Here is a 17,731-nt window from a genome sequence, read left to right on the forward strand (position 1 = left end):
CTCTCAATTTAGTTATAAAGTACGATGTTCTTGAGGTTAAAAATAATTCTAGTTTCGCACTTTTAAAAGAAAGAGACTCTATTGAAAGACACAACTCTAAAAATATTTTTCGCTCCTAATAACAACAAGAAAAGTTTGATCGTTCTTCATTTCTTGGATTTTATCATTCCTAATTTATTAACTATGTCATCAGAATCTCGAATTTCGGAAACATTCATGTCCTCTCATTATAATTTCAGGTTCTACAATCTTTAATTATTAAGAAGGCATCTTACAATTTTGATATTCTTTCTATTTAATATTTTAAATTTTGAAGTTAAGTTTTTTACCAAAAGTGAGGGAGAATGATGCAGAAAAGGAAGCTTCTAAAGTTGGTATATTTTAATAATAAGATATATAAGACATAATTGATAAAAGGACTTTAAACTTTTTGGGGATTTAACTAAAAAGAATAGAAATATTTAATTTTCTTTTCTAAGTTTTGAAAAATTTATGAAAAATAAAATATGAAAATTTATTTCCCTGTTCTATGGATTTACTTCTTTCTATTTAACTTATTTTTCTATTTGTTAGGTTTTCTAAATTTTATATTATTGATATATTTAGTATTTATAATTAAGTTACCTAAGTTAGATATTAGGTAGATCTTTGATGATATTTTTCAAATATTGACAAAATTTCATATTTTTTATATATTTAGTAGTTATATTTAAGGTACTTAACTTATTATTAGGTAGATCGTTGATAATATTATTCAAATATTGATATATTGTAATACCCCGAGCCCAGAATTTAGGCTCAGGATGACAAAATTATCTTAATAATAATTTTAAAATTTTTAAATTTAATTTTTTGAGTTATATGCATTTTCGATGCATTTGAAACAATTTTCAAAGGTTAAAGTCCAACCTGTAAATAAAGAGATGATATATTTGAAAGAAAAATCGAAAAACATGGGTCAAATCATACAAAAAGAAAATGCAGCCACGTGGGACCGCCACGTCAGCAACGCGACGAATTGCTGTGTGCCACATGACAAACATGCCAATCCAGTTCTATGCGAGAAGTCACGCGGGTGATCCGCGTGCCAGGCCGATTGAACAACTCAGGGCCTCTCCCGCGTGTGTGAACGGTTGAGATCGATTCTCCGAATATGCTTGATCGAACGACTCGCGTGCCTAAAATCGGATGGTCCAGATCAATTTTTTCATTAGGCACGATCGAACGGTCCTTGTTGCTCTACATGTCTTTGCAGAGACGGTCCAGATCAAAGTAGAAGAGGTATTTAAACCTCGCTACCCGGCTCCCCAAAACCCTAGCTGCCGAGACCACCAGAGAAGAAGAAAAAGGGCAGTCAAAAAGTATAGCAGTCACCGAAGAAGAGGAAGTCGGCTATCGTTGCCGCCGCATAGAGACCTAAACCGACACCGATAAGTGAAATTTTTTCTCGTTCGTTCCATTTTTTCATTCTATACTACCCCAAACCCTTATCGACGCAGGAAAATCAAAGGAGAAACTAGAAACAGATGGCGAAACTCGGTTGAGTTGCCGCACCTGAAACTGAAAAACTCCTATAGTGAGCCCAAATCCTTTTTATGTTCCCTTTCATTTCTCAACCATAGGTTATCTAATATATTTGTTGTGTAGGACAACCAAAGGAAGACTGCGACCACGAGGGAGTAGCAGCAGAGCCGCCTCATTGGAAACCCCAAACCACCGGTAAGTTGCGATTTTCCACCTTTTTCCACCAACAGAGGCTACCTAACACCGAATTTCATAAGTTTTCACCCAGAACTGGCCAAAACGGCCTGACCAAGGGGAGGAACCACCGTAGGCGGCAGAACCAACGCTGGAGCACGGTGGTGCTGCCATGTCGGAACCCTAAACTGGCCCCCGAGAGAATTTTAACATTTTTTGCCATTTTTTTGTGTATTTTCATGATATTTGACGTATGTTTTGATTTTCGTAGAAAAATCCAAGAAATTTAGGAACCAGGAACCACTAAGAAGCGTAATGAAAAAGGTAGTTGTTCGGACATCAATTCGGGGTAAATGTTGGTGATCCCATGATTAATTAAATACATATCACTGATGGAGCCAGTAACTAGTCAATGTATAGTTGTCCCTAACTTATCTATGTTGCCTAGTTGTTGTTATATTCCTTTACTTGCCTACTGTTACTTCATATACTTTAATTTATTAATTTTAATTTCTTTTCTTGTTTATTTAGTTACTCAACCATTTTCATCTTTATCCGTTAATTTAGTTTGAAACAAATGTCTTAATTTCATCTTCTTGAATTATTGAGTATTAATTTATATCACTTATTAAAGGATCATTCTATTGTCCTGTAATTTTGAAATGTGAGTGTTTCATGTATTTAGTGGTTAAATGGTAATAGGGACTGATATGTGTATACAACGTGCTAAAAATTAAAGGAGCTTACCGGGTATCATGGGAAAGGGTGTACGGACCTAGTACATAGGGTAAACCCTGCTGTGAACATTATCCTCAGTCGGATGGGGTTAAGGGATCCCATACCGAAAGGGAGTTAGAAATTGTTTAATTATGCTTATTATCGAACAGAGTATTGAAGCGGTGGTGTGTTTGGTGTCCTTTACCAGACGGGGTACGGAAACGACTAGTTGATTAATAGAATGGATACTTAGTCCACGTGTAGTGGGAAACCCTATGGACCCCCAACGGCACTGGTAAGTCAGTAAAAAAGTAAAAGTTCATTACTGTTGGTCTTTTAAAATTATGTGAATTACTATTCTGGTTCTTTTCTTCACAAATGGCATCTGGGAACTTAAAGGTGAGTGAAGAATAAATGTTTTAAAGTTAAATGAATTTACTTAAGAAAAAAAAAAAGTTTTATTAGTTGTTTTTTTATTTTTACAAATATTTAATTTTCTATATCGGTGGTAAAGTATTGATATTCTTACTGAGTTAGTATAGCTCACCCCTTTATTATTAACTATTTTAGATCAGGATGACAAAGATTTAAATCCTGAACAACAAGAAAATTAGCAAAAAGGTTGCCTTCCATTATCAGAGTTGTGCAACAGAGGTTGATTGCATAGGTTTTTAAGATTACACTTTTCTTTCTTTTATATTTTTTAAAGAGTATTCTCGTATCCCTATTAGGAATTTTAATTAAACTATGCAAGGAATATAATACCAAATTCTAAATTGTTTCTGCAAAACTAATAAATTTTAATATTATTATTTAGCTATTTGAGGGCTCTTATAATTGGTATCAGATCCGCGTTCTTCGGAACCATTTCTTACACATAGGATTAAAATAATTCAATACAACTCGAATCTCAAACCTTTGTTGTGAAATGTAGATGCAAAGACATAAGGAGAGGAAGGCCCCCACTAAATAGAGCAGCCCAGGAGGGATCGCTTCGGGAGGATGTCGATCGGTTCTTCGAAATACTGGAGAAACTCATCTTTACCCAACAGGCTAGGAAAGAGATGAGGGAGTTGTTTGATCCTCTTCTACCACTGCCACAGTATGAGCCACCTCCACACTGAGAGGATTCAGTGCCACCACAGTATAACCATGCTCCTCCATCATATCATTCAGCACTGTCATAATACAATCTGGTGCCCCTACCATACAACTAGGTGTTGCCACAGGGCCACCTAATCCCTTTCCAGCATAATCAAGTCCCCTTCAGCAAGACCCAGCTCTACCTGTGATGGACCTAGACTATATCGAGAGGTACAAAAGTCTTAATCCATCTATTTTTGTAGGGGCATCCATTTTTGAAGAAGTCAAATACTAGTTTATAGAGACGAAAAAGGCCTTCGCAACCCATGGAGTAATTCCCAAACATAAGGTTATTCTTACCACTTACATGCTCGTGGGTGAGGCAGGCATTGGTGGCAACTTAAGCAGATTACTCTACCCACTTCAATCACTTAGGAACAGTTCCTGACAACTTTCAATGTTGAATACCTTCCAGAACACCTCTGACATTTAAAGAAGATGGAGTTTGCACGCCTGGTCTAGGGAAATTTGTCAGTGTCAAAGTATGCTTAGAAATTTCTAAAGTTAGGATGATACTCTCTTGAGAGCATGACAGACGAAGGTCTCTGTTCTAAAATCAAACAATAGATATATGTGTTCGAGCTCAGCATTTACTCAGCAATTTTGGCCAAGACATAATTGATAGAAATGAACCTCTGTATGTTTTCCTAAGTAATGGGCAACTCTAGGCTCTCGGTTCCACATCATAGACTAGCACCTACTACACTGAACCAGTAGAAGAAGAGACCAAGGTCCACAACTCAAGCTTCTTCCCAGGTCCCAATAATAGGATACAACAAGATTTGTCAGCACTATGGCAATGATCATGGAGACTGATCGTGCTATCGCCTTAACAACACATACTGCATATGCGGGAATGCCCAACACTACGCAAGAGAGTATTTACAGAATCAGAATTAGGCCAAACCCGCAATCTAGGGCAGAGTCTATACACTCACCCAGTAGGATGTTGAAGCCAACCCAGATGTAATACAAAATATGTACACTGTTTGTAAACACTTTGTACGTATTTTAATTAATACTAGTGTTTCACATTTTTTTGTTTCACATGCTTTTACTCAAAATTTAAATGTGTTACCTGAAAGTCTTGATTTTATACTATTTATGTCTACACCTAGGAGTAGGACACTAATGGAGAATATTATATACAAAGCTTATATCATAAAAATAGCAGATAAAAAATTGAGTGTAGATCTTATAGTACTTGATATGGAAGATTTTGATGTAATTCTGGGAATAAACTGGTTAGCAGTGTATCACGTCACTGTGGATTATTTTCATAAGGAACTTGTATTCAATATTCCTAACGAAGAGTCTATCATAAATTAATAAAAGTTTTAGATATTATTCACACATGATAACTGCATTGTTTATCAAATACCCTTAACTCAGCTATTCTTTTTCACATTAGGCAAACTTAAAAAAGAGATTTGCATTCAAGATATTCTTGTTGTCCGAGATTTTTTGGATATATTTTCTGATGAACTACCAGGATTACCAGTAGATCGAAAAGTCGAATTTATCATAGACATTCAACCTGGCACCCAGCCCATCTTGGTTGCCACATACCAAATGAGATATGTCGAGATAAAGAACTGAAAAAATAGATGAAGTACATGATAATGGGTTCGTCCGATAGAGCATATCCCCTTGGGGTGCCGAAGTCACATTCGCAAGGAAAAGTGATGGGCCTTTGAGGTTATGTATTGATTATAGGAAATTGAATAGTGTCACAATAAAAAATAAGTACCCCATCCCCAAGATTGATGATCTTTTCGACCAATTACAAGGTGCTCAAATTTTTTCTAAGATTGATATGCATTCAGGATATCATCAGGCAAAGATCAACGAAGAAGACATCTCTAAAATAGTCTTCAAAACCTAATATGGGTACTATGAGTTCCTGGTCATACCATTCAGATAAACTAATATGCATGCACTCTTTATGGACTTGATGAATAGGATTTTTAGGCCGTTTTTGGATTAGTTCATCATAGTATTCATTGATGATATCCTTATCTATTTGAAGAGCAGAAAGGAATACATTCAACATCTGACTCAGGTCTTACAAGTTCTCAGAAAAAATAAACTATATGTAAAATTAAGTAAGTGTGGTTTTGCCTTGAGCAAAATTCCTCCCTATGGCATATAATATAAAGGAATGGTGTGTTAGTGAATTTTGATAAGATTAATGCAGTGATGGGTTGGAAGTAGTATGACTTTGGTTAAGGAAGTTTGAAACTTTTTAGGTATGATAGATTATTACTCCAGTTTTATATAGAAGAATTTTCAAGGATAGCCGCCCTCTGACACAACTTACGAAGAAAAATGTCAAGTGTAAGTGGAATGACTAATGTGAAATGAGCTTTACGGAACTTAAGGAACGACTATCGTGCTAGTCTTGGCACTGCCGAATGAAACATGTGGATATACAGTATATAGTGATGCGTTCTACTAAGGATTGAGTTACGTTTTGATGTAGTACAAGAAGGTCATAGTTTATGGGGCTAAACAGTTGAATAATCATGAAAAGAATTACCCCACTCATGACTTGAAACTTGTCGCCATTATCCACGCTTTGAAGATCTAACGTCATTACTTATATGGGAAAACATTTGAAATTTATACAGATTATAAGAGTTTAAAGCATATATTCAGCTAGAAAGATCTCAACATGCATTAGAGGTGGTGGATAGAGCTCCTTGAGGATTATGATTGTAAGATCTTGTATCACCCAGATAAGGGTAATGTGGTAACCGATGCCCTCAGTAGGAAAAATGTAGGTATGTTAGCTCATATAATTATTTTTGAATGCAGGATGATAAAGGCTACGCAGCAGATACAACTCAAAAATTTGTAAATGGCCACATGTTTGGCCCACCTAACAGTCCAACCCGAATTAATCCAAAGAATAAGGGAAGCTCAATTGACTGATCCCACTCTAGTAGCTCTCAGAAAGGATACAGAAAAGGATTTAAATTTAAAATTTTGAGTTTCTGCCGATGGGTTGCTCAGGTTATAGGATAGGTTATATGTTCCCAGTGATAGTGAACTGAAAAATGATATCATGATAGAGACTCACAGTTCAAAGTTCACCATACATCCAGGAAGTACTAAGATATATCAAAAACATGTGGCCCCGATTATGATGAAACGAGATGAAAATAGAGATTGTCAATTTCGTCTTTAAGTGTCTTGTATGCCAACAAGTCAAGGTAGAACATCAACGTTCAGATGAGTTACTTTAGTCATTACCGATCCTCAAGTGGAAATGAGAATATATCACCATGGACTTTATAACAGAGTTACCTATGGCACGCTTGAGACATGACGCGATATGGGTGACTGTTGATCGACTCACTAAATTCTCTTATTTTCTGACCATCAGAATGACTAACCCCTTGGACAAACAAGGTAAAATCTATATTTGAGAGATAGTCATACTATATGGAGTTCCAATTATAGTGGTATCAGATAGGAACTCCAGGTTCACCTCTTGATTTTGGACAAGTTTTCAACAAGGAACAGAGACGAAATTGTCTCTTAGCATAACATTTCACCCTCAGAAAAATGGACAATTAGAACAAACTATTCGCACACTGGAAGATCTGCTCAGGGTTTGTGTTATAGAATTCGGATGGCACTGGAATGGCCACCTACTCCTGGTAGAGTTCGCTTATAATAACAGTTATCAACCAAGTATTGATATGGCTCTATACGAGGCATTGTATGGTCGACCCTATAAATTGTCGATTTGTTGGGAATAGGTGAACGACAGGAAATTGATTGGTCTAGATCTTGTAGATGAGACCACAATGAAGATTGTTGAAATCAGAAGAAATATCCAGACAACTCAGAGCAGACATAAAAGTTATGCGGACACTCGAATGAAAGATTTGGATTTTGAGAAAGGCGATCGAGTGTTCCTTAAGTTCACCTCCTTTAAGGGTATCACTAGGTTTGGAAACATAGGGAAGTTGAACCCCTGGTTCATTGGACTGTTTGAGATTTTGGATATAATTGGGATATCCATCTACAAGCTAGTATTACGTCCAGAACTATTTAGAGTCGATAACGTATTTCACGTGTCAATGCTATGTAAGTATAGCCTGAACATCTCACATGTCTTATTTTACAAGCCATTTCCACTTCAAGAGTATTTATCTTACAATGAGGTACCGGTTGGTATTTTGGACCGTAAGAGCAGAATGCTTCACAATAGAAAATTTGTCTTTATCAATGTCTTATGCTAGAATTACTTGCAGGACGAGCCCACCTGGAACTTAGAATTAGACTTCAGGGCCCAATATCCTTAACTGTTCAACTAGTGAGAGGGCAATAATTTTGGGGATCAAATTTTCTTAAGAGGGGAGAGTTGTGATACTCCGAACCTAAGATTTAGGCTCGGGATGACAAAAATTATCTTAATAATAATTTTGAAATTTTTAATTTTAATTTTTTTGAGTTATATGCATTTTGGACACGTTTGAAATAAGTTTTAAAAATAAGGGGCCAAACTGTGAAAAATATGAGGATATATTTGAAAGAAAAATAAAAAATAGGGGTCAAATCATAAAAAAAAAAATACAGCCACATGACAGACACACTAGCCTGATTTCACACGGGAAGCCACACGGGTGATCCGCGTACCAGGCCAATCAAACGACTCAGGGCCTCTCCCACGCGCATAAACGGTTGAGATTAATTCCCCGAATAGGCTTAATCGGATGGCTTGCGTGCCTCCAATCAGATGGTCCTGATCAATTTCCCTAGTAGGCATGATCGAACAGTCCTTACTGCTCCACGTGTCCTTGCACAAACGGCCCAGATCGAAGTCGAGAAGGTATTTAAACCTCGCTACTCGGCTCCCAAAACCCTAGCTGCCGAGACCACTGGAGAAGAAGAAAAAGGGCAGCCAGAAAGCCAACCAGTCGTCGGAGGGGAGGAAGCTAGCCACCATCGCCATCGCACCAAAGACCCAAACCGACGTTGGTAAGTGAAACTTTTTTTCGTTCATTCCGTTTTTCCATTCTAAACTACCATAAATCGTTATTGACGCTGAAAAGCCAAAAGAAAATCTAGAAATGGAGGGTGGAGCTCGGTTAAGCTACCGCACCCAAAACTAAAAAACCCCTCTGGTGAGCCCGAATCCTTTTTTCGTTCCTTCCGTTTCTTGACCATAAGTTATCTAATATATTTTCGGTGCAGGACAACCGAATGAGGACCACGACCGCGAGGGAGGAGCAGCGGAGCCGCTGCACCAGAAACCCCAAACCATCGGTAAGGTGCGATTTTCCTCCTTTTTTCACCAACAGGGGCCACCTAACCCCGAATTTTATCAGTTTTCACCCAGAACTGGCCAAAACTGACTTAACCGATGAGGAATGCGGTAGGTGGCAAAACTGGCATCGGAGCATGGCAGTGTCGTTGTGCCAGAAGCCTAAACCGGCTCACAAAAAAATTTTGGTTCTTTTTCACGTATTTTCATGATATTTGACGTATATTTTGGTTTTTCCATAAAAATTCAAGAAATCTAAGAACTAGGAACCGCCAGGAAGCATAGTGGAAAAGACTGTATTTCAGACACCGACCCGGGGTAAGAATTCCTCATCATTTCTCCTGTTACGATTAAATTAAAGTCTAATAAATAATAAATAGAAAATTATAAATGTTGGCGACCCCATGATTAATTAAATACAGGCCACAGAAGGAGTTAGTAACCGATCAGTGTATAATTGTCTCTAACTTATATGTGTTACCTATTTTTCGTTATATTGCTTTATTTTCCTATTGCTACTTCGTGTACTTTAATTTATTAATTTTAATTATTTTTCTTGTTTATTTAGTTGCTCAACTGTTTTCATCCTTATCCGTTAATTTAGTTTGAAACGAATGTCTTAATTTCATCTTCTTGAATTATTAAGTATTAATTTATATCGCCTATCAAAGGATCATTATATTATCTTGTAATTTTGAAATGTGAGTGTTGAATGTATTTGGTGGCTAAATGGTAATAAGGACTGGTATGTATATGCAACGTGCTAAAAATTAAAGGGGTTTACCAGATGTCATGGAAAATGGTGTACAGACTTAGTCATAAGATAAACATTGTCATTAATATTACCCTTAATTGGACGAGGCTGAGAGATTCCATACCGAAATGGAGTTGGAAATTGTTTGATTATGCTTATTACCGAACAAGGTATTGAAGTGGTAGTGTGTTTGGTGCCCATTATCGGACAGGGTACGGAAACGGCGGGTTGATTAATAGAATGGATACTTAGTCCACGTGTAGTGGGAACCCCTATGAACCCCCAGCAGCACCGGTAAGTAAGTAAAAAGGTAAATGTTGATTATTATTAGTTTTTTAGAATGTATGATGTGAATTACTATTCTGGTTCTTTCTTTCATAAATAGCATGTAGGAACTTAAAGGTAAGTAAGAAATAAATGTCTTTAAATTAAATGAATTTACTTAAGAAAAAATAAACTTCATTAGTTGTTTTACGATTTGTACAAACCTTTGATTTTCTATATCAGTGGTAAAGTGTTGATATTCTTATTGAATTAGTGTACCTCAACCCTTTATTATTAACCATTTTATATCAGGACGACCAAGATCCGAATCCTGAACAGTAAGAAAATTAGCAAAAAAGTTGTCTCCCATTATCAGAATTGCACAACAGAAGTTGATTACACAGGGCTTTCAGATTATACTTTTTTCTTTATGTTTTTCAAGAAACATTCATATAACTCTATTGGACATTCTAATTAAACTGTGCAAGCACTGTAATCTCAAATTCTAAATTACTTCCACAAAACTAATAAATTTCAATATTATTATTTAGCTATTTGAGGGCCTTTACATATATTGCTTTAATTATTGAGATGTGAAATCTCCAAATTTTGTTTTTAATAGATTTTCTCTAAATTATTTTTTAAGTTATTTTTGTTCGTTTGTTTTTACAGAATTATTGATGATCAACGATATATTTTCTTCACAAAAGGAAAATTTTAATAATCAACATATAGATTTCTTTTGTAGATTGATGGAGGATAGAATTTAAATTTGAATTGTTAACTCCACAATAAAAGTGTTTTATCATTTGAATTAAACAATTTTAGTATCATCTTAATTATTTCTTTAACCCATTTATTGAATTCTTAATCTTTATTTTCTATACTTAATAAGCTAGACATTTTTATTGACGGAAAGATGTTATAAGCAATTTAAATAAGGATAATTCAATTCAATTTTGAAAATTAAACAACAACATGCCATAATTAACAAATTATTTATACGTTTTGCCACTATCAATCATTTTATAAAGGAAACTTGATTTTTTAAAAAAAATAAATAAATAAAGTATAACTGAAATGTAAAAATTATATGACTAATAGCACGAAATACAGTACATAGCTAATATTTCTGTTAATTGTTTGAATAATAAAAATTTTATTTTCAAATTTGAATTATGTTCTTGGATTAGCACATCACTCTTATTTATATAAGTAAATTTAATTTATATTAAAAATAACCTATATAGAAAATAGTATGTATACTGAAATAACCTATCAACACTACACTACTTATTTAAGAGGGATGTCCTATTATTTTAACATTAATAATGATTTTGTTTTAAGTAAAAAAAACTAAAATTTTTATTAATTTTATCAACAAAATTAATAAATTAATATATTTTTAAATAAGTTTACATATAAATTAATTTTCTAAAAAAAATATTACTATTTAAAAAATAAACATGAATCAAATTTATTAAAAAATAAATTTTTATTAATTACATGACATTTAAAAAATAAATATGAATTAAATTTTATTAAAAGTTAAATTTTATTTGAATTTAAATTAATAAATAAAATAAATTATAATTTTTAATTTTTTTTAAGAGATAAAGTAAATGTATTTTGAATCCTAATAAGGAAATCCGTTTAGAGATTTTTCATCCACGCAGATTTTTATTGAGCAAATTCAACGGGATATGCTACTTTGACCACTGCAACACATCCTCTGCACATTGATATACATGCTAACGTAATTATATATATAACCAATATAATTTTCCTTGTGTATTCATTCTATTCAAAATAGGCGGCACTAACTTTCTTCTCCTAACCCTCAATATAAACCCATAATTTTGATCACTACATTGCTCAAAAGCATAGCAGACGAACTCAAGAATCCTCCAAATACTTCCATGTCTAAGCCGAGGTATATATGTGTTTTGATTAATTTTCTTAAGCCATACTTCACCCTGTTCTGTTTATTCTATTTTGTATAAAATTCTAAACTTTTATAAATTGCCAGGTTGGAGGGTAAGGTAGCACTGATCACGGGTGCAGCCAGCGGAATCGGTGAGGAGACAGCAAGGTTATTCGCTGAAAATGGAGCAAGCGTGGTCGTTGCAGACGTTCAAGACGAGTTGGGCCATCGAGTTGTTGAGTCGATCGGCACAGACAGAGCGAGTTATCTTCACTGCGATGTGAGGGACGAGAAACAAGTGGAGGAAGCAGTGAGTTACACCGTTAACAAATACGGAACCTTGGACGTCATGTTCAGCAACGCCGGGATTTTAGGCCCTTTAGGTGGCATCCAAGAACTCGACCTCACCGCCTTAGACAACCTCATGGCCATCAACGTTCGCGGCGCTGCTGCGACAATCAAGCACGCTGCCCGAGCCATGGTGGCCAGAAACATACGCGGGTCAATCATCTGCACAACGAGTGTGGCGTCCTTGGTGGGAGGATCCGGACCATGTCCCTACACCATGTCGAAACATGCGCTTCTGGGTTTGGTCCGGTCAGCGTGTAGTGAGTTAGGGGTTTACGGGATCCGGGTCAACTCGGTTTCACCGTTCGGAGTCGCGACCCCTCTTTCGATGAATCCTTTCCATATGGCGGCAAGTGAAGTAGAGGAGTCTATTTCTGCCGTCGCCAACTTGAAAGGCGTAGTGTTGAAGACGAAGCATATTGCAGATGCAGCTCTGTTTCTTGCTTCTGATGAATCCGCTTACATCAGCGGCCATAACTTGGTTGTTGACGGCGGCGTCACCGTTAATATTAACGTTGCAGCGCCCAATAAATAGGTCCCGTTGGCTTTGACTTTCGCCGGCGACTTTTATCAGATTGGAATGGAACTGTTATGATTTAAGTGGATGAATTTACCATCAGTGAAATAATGTCAATTTTTCATCTCTAATTATTTTTATGTTAATTTTAGTTTATATAAATTTGCATAAAAAAGAAGATTATAATTTATAATCAATTTATTTCTTTATATAATTTTTTTTTTATACTTGAACACAAATTCATGATGGTGCATTGAATTGAGAATACAATTAAAATTGTGTCCAGTTGTGCATACTATTCATTCCAATTTGAGAGAAATACATTAAATCAAATACTATTTATTGTATAATATATATATATATTACACATGTAGAATTAACAGTACACATATATATATATATATATTATAGCTGCAATTATAATTTTTTCTCTAAATTTTTAATTTTAAACATATTTTAGCGTTAAATATTAAAAGTTTTTAATTGTAGTATGTTTAGTAAATATGTTTAGATATTAGTTTGAATTTTTTGTGGCTACTAATTAATCTCCTGCAGGTACAGAAACAATATACGATATGGATTGCTGCGTAAAATTCGTTGACTTTTGAGTTTGACTGGGCCAGACATTACTATATTTTAACAACTCGTAAGAGGAAGTTCTAGGGGTGTGTGGACATTTCACATTGAAAACACAGATGTGTTTAAAGATTTTATTTATATATATATATATATTATATAATTGAGTCTATAGATATAACTTATGTATTTGAAGAGGAAAATACAACTGCTAAAATTTAAATGTAAACAACATTTCTTTATGTGAAAAAAACACTATCAAATTTTACTTACCTAATATAAGTAAAGATATTATAATTTATTATTTCTCGGAATTTATAGATTCGTAAAAAGAGAAATTTCACTTGTATAATTGGTATACTAAAATCCTAAATTAGTAGATCCAAAGTTTATATATAAGTGAAAAATGATATTATATTTATAAATAAAATAAAAAAAGAACAATAATAACATATTGTTTCTTGAAAATGGTCATTTCCCACTCACATGCAATTTGAACTTGAACATTTAAAATTCAATCAACATATTCTTGTAACGATTTGTAATTTTTGAAAAGTAAAAGTTGAATTCATTATTTATTTTATTTTGTGTTAGTATATGATTTACGGATACTTAAAGATTAATAAACCGAAACATGAGCTAATAGATTCTAAATTTAAAATATGAGATTATACGGGTCTATATTTAAATAATATATAATTTATCAAACTTAATAATTATATTAAACATGTGATATTAATTTTGAAATTCATTATAGAGCTGAACGGTTGATAAATGCATTATTCGTGGATACTTTTTCTCTTATTTGTATTAGGGATATATCTCTGATGGATAACAAATATTTTTACCCACTTAAAATCCGCTCCATTTGAAAATTTTATAAAATACTAAATACAATACAATTTAACATAAAATTAAGACTCAATTACAAATTAAACTAATTGAACTATTCATTATTCAAATTTAATTAGTTACATACACATACCATGGCTTTGAATTTTTTACGTTTTTACCTATGACTAGACTTTTTATCCCTCAAATTAATGACTAACCCACCCAATTCCCATCCCTAATTTTCATCATTCCTAAGTAGAGAGCTTTATGGGATGTTATCCAGAATTGTTACTTCAGAGAATTGCGTCAGTGTTGGAATGACAGTAATTAGTTCATATATCTGCTTTTACCGTTGAATTATTTATAGGTCAGTCAATCTCGAGCACTGCAGCCTACGGAAATTAATAAAACCTATAAGATAGAACCCACAAGGAAATATACCGAGTATAGCAGATCCAAGAGTCTCATTTAGAATTGAACCATAGCCAATTATGTCTAATCCCAGGTGAGTATCTAATTCTTTGCTTTAATTGTCTATTACAGATCTCCAAAACACATTCTTTTCAACTAATCACGAATTAGTAATAGATAAGTAACTGAATTTTTCAGGTTGGAGGGTAAGGTGGCGCTCCTGACTGGTGCAGCCAGCGGGATTGGCGAGCAAACTGCTAGATTATTCACAGAAAATGGAGCTCGCGTCGTGGTTGCCGACGTCCAAGATGAAATGGGTCTTCAAGTTGTTGAATCAATCGGCACAGAGAGAGCGAGTTATCTTCACTGCGACGTGAGAGACGAGAAGCAAGTGGAGGAAGCAGTGAGTTTCACCATAAACAAATATGGAAGCCTTGATGTTCTGTTCAGCAATGCTGGAATCATCGGCCCTTTAACCAGCATATTAGAACTCGACTTAGATGGTTTTAATAACACCATGGCTACCAACGTTCGAGGTGTTGCTGCAACAATCAAGCACGCAGCTCGAGCCATGGTGGCCAGAAACATACGTGGGTCAATTATATGCACAACGAGCGTTGCGTCATTGTTGGGAGGGACTGGACCGAGTGCTTACACGACGTCCAAGCATGCGCTGGTGGGTCTGGTTCGGTCAGCGTGTAGCGAGCTGGGGGAATATGGGATCAGAGTCAACAGCGTGTCGCCGTTTGGGGTTGCTACACCTCTGGCTTGTACAGCTTATAATCTGAGACCTAACGAAGTGGAAGAGAATAGTTGTGGGTTGGCGAACTTGAAGGGGGTAGTGTTGAAGGCAAGGCATGTAGCAGAGGCTGCTTTATTTCTTGCTTCTGATGAATCGGCTTATATCAGCGGCCATAACTTGGCGGTTGACGGCGGATACGCGGTGGTGGCTCGTAGTTCCTATTGATCTGCTTGTGTTTAATATTTTTGGGTTTGAAGTCAAAGGGTGGTGGAAGCTAGTTGCCATGTGCATTTTCATCGTAATCTGCAACATTGTATTTTTCTATTTTTAGCTCCATAAATGATTTCTTTTAATATTAGTGGAATTAGTATTTTCCTATTTAATTGAGTTGTCATACAAGCTGGAATTTAAGTTTAGAATTAAACTCAGGAAAAAATTAACTAGTGAATTAAGATTGATTAATTAAATTTATTTTATATAAATAAGAGTAATAATTTATTATTATTATTTTTTTTAAATTTAAGTGATCACTTAAAAATTTCTGTACATTAATATAAATATAAAATATATTTGAATAATTATGTGATTGTTGATGTATAATGAATGGTATTTAATTTCGTTGTAAAGTCATAAAAGCGGGCATGTGGCCGGCAAGTGATGCGGGTTTCTAGTTTTCTCATATTGACGCTTAAACCAAGGGGATATGTTTCATATGATGAATGATTTAAGCTAATTAAACTTTAGAAATTTGTAAAATTGATTCAACTTTTATTTCTTTTCTTCTTTATTTTTTTTAATTATTATTTTCTTTTTCCTTTTTCCAACTCTAATTTTGCATTCTAAGATAGAAAGGGTATTCTTTTTTAACAAATTAAAACTCAAAATCCTAACAAGGTTTTTTTTTTTTTTTTTTGACATTTTTTTCTTTTATTTTGAAAGAGTCATAAGGTTTAGAGCTAAAAATAATCGTGTTCACACCTTTCAAATATTCAAACGGATATAGACATGACAAACAAAGTAAAGGAGATTGTCTGAATTGAATTCTTTTACAAGGAATTAGGCATACTCTTGTAATCCTTCTCTTATTTTTATATGACAACATTTAACCTTTCTGCATGGATCTAGGCTTCCATATTACTTAGACGAAGCATTATTCATTACACTTTATTATAAGATTAATTGTTTTTTTATTGTTAGATAATAAAACTCGATTTAATTAATGTTAAAAATTAAAATTTTAATTAATTAAACAATAAAGAGATGAAGGTAAAACGACAGTAATAAAGAGAGAAATAACAACAATAAAAATGAGAAATACAATAACAGCAACAATAAATATAGAAAATATAAACGAGCAACAATAAAGAATTGAAGAAAAAATAGTAACATGTCTACTTATATAAATAGCTTTAGGTAAAAGAGAAAAATAAAAATAAAAATATCTAGGACATGAGATAAAAAAAAATTAAATGAGAATTATTAATTTCAACAAGCTAATTCATAACGAGTTTGGTAGTTTATAAATTTATTCTCTAAACAATTACAACAAAATTAAATTGTCAACATCAAGTACCAGAGCGTAAAGTTTGATCAATATGACTTCTAGTTCAATAACAAGAGTCTAAATTCAACAAGTGCAGTCATCAATTTTTAAGTTTGATATCAAAAATAATTTTGCAAAATGGAAGCACTTAATGGAGCTATGTTTGAGAAACAATGGTTATGGCGAAATTTTAGATAATGGTTTTGCTGAAAAGGAAAAGTCGTCAACAGCAGGTTTATAAGACTTGGTTCGTGATCATTCGTTAAATGATAAGTCTTTATTTTTAATTTGTCAATCTATGGACCTACCGGTGCTAGAAAAAAATATTTCATGTCAAAACAGCAAAAGAGCCTTGGAATATTTTACTCAAAACATATGAAGGTGCATATCTAATCAAACGAACATGACTGCAATGATTAAAAAGACAGTTCAAGCTGCAACGTAAAGACAAAAGTGTTCGTGATTATTTTCACGAATGGAGAAGTTAATAAATGAGATGAAAACTAATACAGATCAAATAAATGAGAGAGATGTCATGGAGAAAATTTTACGTAGATTGTTAAGTCAATTTGACTATGTGGTGACAGCCATTGAAGAGTCCAAAAACTTGGACACCATAACCCTTAATGATTTACAACTGTCATTAAAGTTACAGGAGCTGTGGATGAATGAAAGTTCTCCAAGCACAATAGAACAAGCTTTAAAGGCTAAATTAGATTTAAAGAATGAGACGCCTAGATCACAACATAGTCAAAGATGTTCAAATCTCAGAGGCAGAAGATGAGAAAATTTCATAACGATTTCAAGATAAGGTGCAACAGAAAATGAATCTTCTCAAGGTAAGTCTCGCATCTAATGTCATAAATGCAAACAATATAGTCACTATCAATCAGAGTATAAATCACATATTCAGTGTCATAATTATAAAAGATATTGTCATTATAGTAGAGTGTTGCGCAAAGAGATTAGAACATAGAGAAAA

At 34.2% G+C, this 17,731-nt stretch overlaps 3 protein-coding genes across 3 annotated transcripts; all 3 read left to right on the plus strand.

Moving 5' to 3' along the window:
- Positions 1-7,373: 7,373 nt before the first annotated feature.
- Positions 7,374-7,811, plus strand: LOC148265804 (uncharacterized). The gene has a single exon (XM_088220537.1). It carries the CDS (start codon positions 7,374-7,376, stop codon positions 7,809-7,811), a length of 438 nt encoding a protein of 145 aa, XP_088076663.1.
- Positions 7,812-11,628: 3,817 nt separating this feature from the next.
- LOC110813215 (short-chain dehydrogenase reductase 3b-like) lies at positions 11,629-12,857 on the plus strand. Its single transcript, XM_022040257.2, has 2 exons — positions 11,629-11,787; positions 11,884-12,857. Exons 1-2 carry the CDS (start codon positions 11,774-11,776, stop codon positions 12,659-12,661), a joined length of 792 nt encoding a protein of 263 aa, XP_021895949.1. The 5' UTR covers positions 11,629-11,773; the 3' UTR covers positions 12,662-12,857.
- A 1,445-nt stretch (positions 12,858-14,302) lies between these two features.
- On the plus strand, positions 14,303-15,589 carry LOC110813207 (short-chain dehydrogenase reductase 3b-like). Its single transcript, XM_088220396.1, has 2 exons — positions 14,303-14,558; positions 14,663-15,589. The coding sequence occupies exons 1-2, from the start codon at positions 14,545-14,547 to the stop codon at positions 15,429-15,431; spliced, it is 783 nt and encodes a 260-aa protein (XP_088076522.1). The 5' UTR covers positions 14,303-14,544; the 3' UTR covers positions 15,432-15,589.
- The last annotated feature ends 2,142 nt before the right edge of the window (positions 15,590-17,731 follow it).

The sequence above is a fragment of the Carica papaya genome, chromosome 5 (genome assembly GCF_054855325.1).
Source record: "Carica papaya isolate Zhongbai chromosome 5, ASM5485532v1, whole genome shotgun sequence".
Lineage (NCBI taxonomy): Eukaryota > Viridiplantae > Streptophyta > Magnoliopsida > Brassicales > Caricaceae > Carica > Carica papaya.

What these genes read in the sequence shown, in the direction of transcription:
- LOC148265804 (XM_088220537.1), top strand. Translation starts at nt 7,374, where the DNA reads ATGAAGATTGTTGAAATCAGAAGAAATATCCAGACAACTCAGAGCAGA.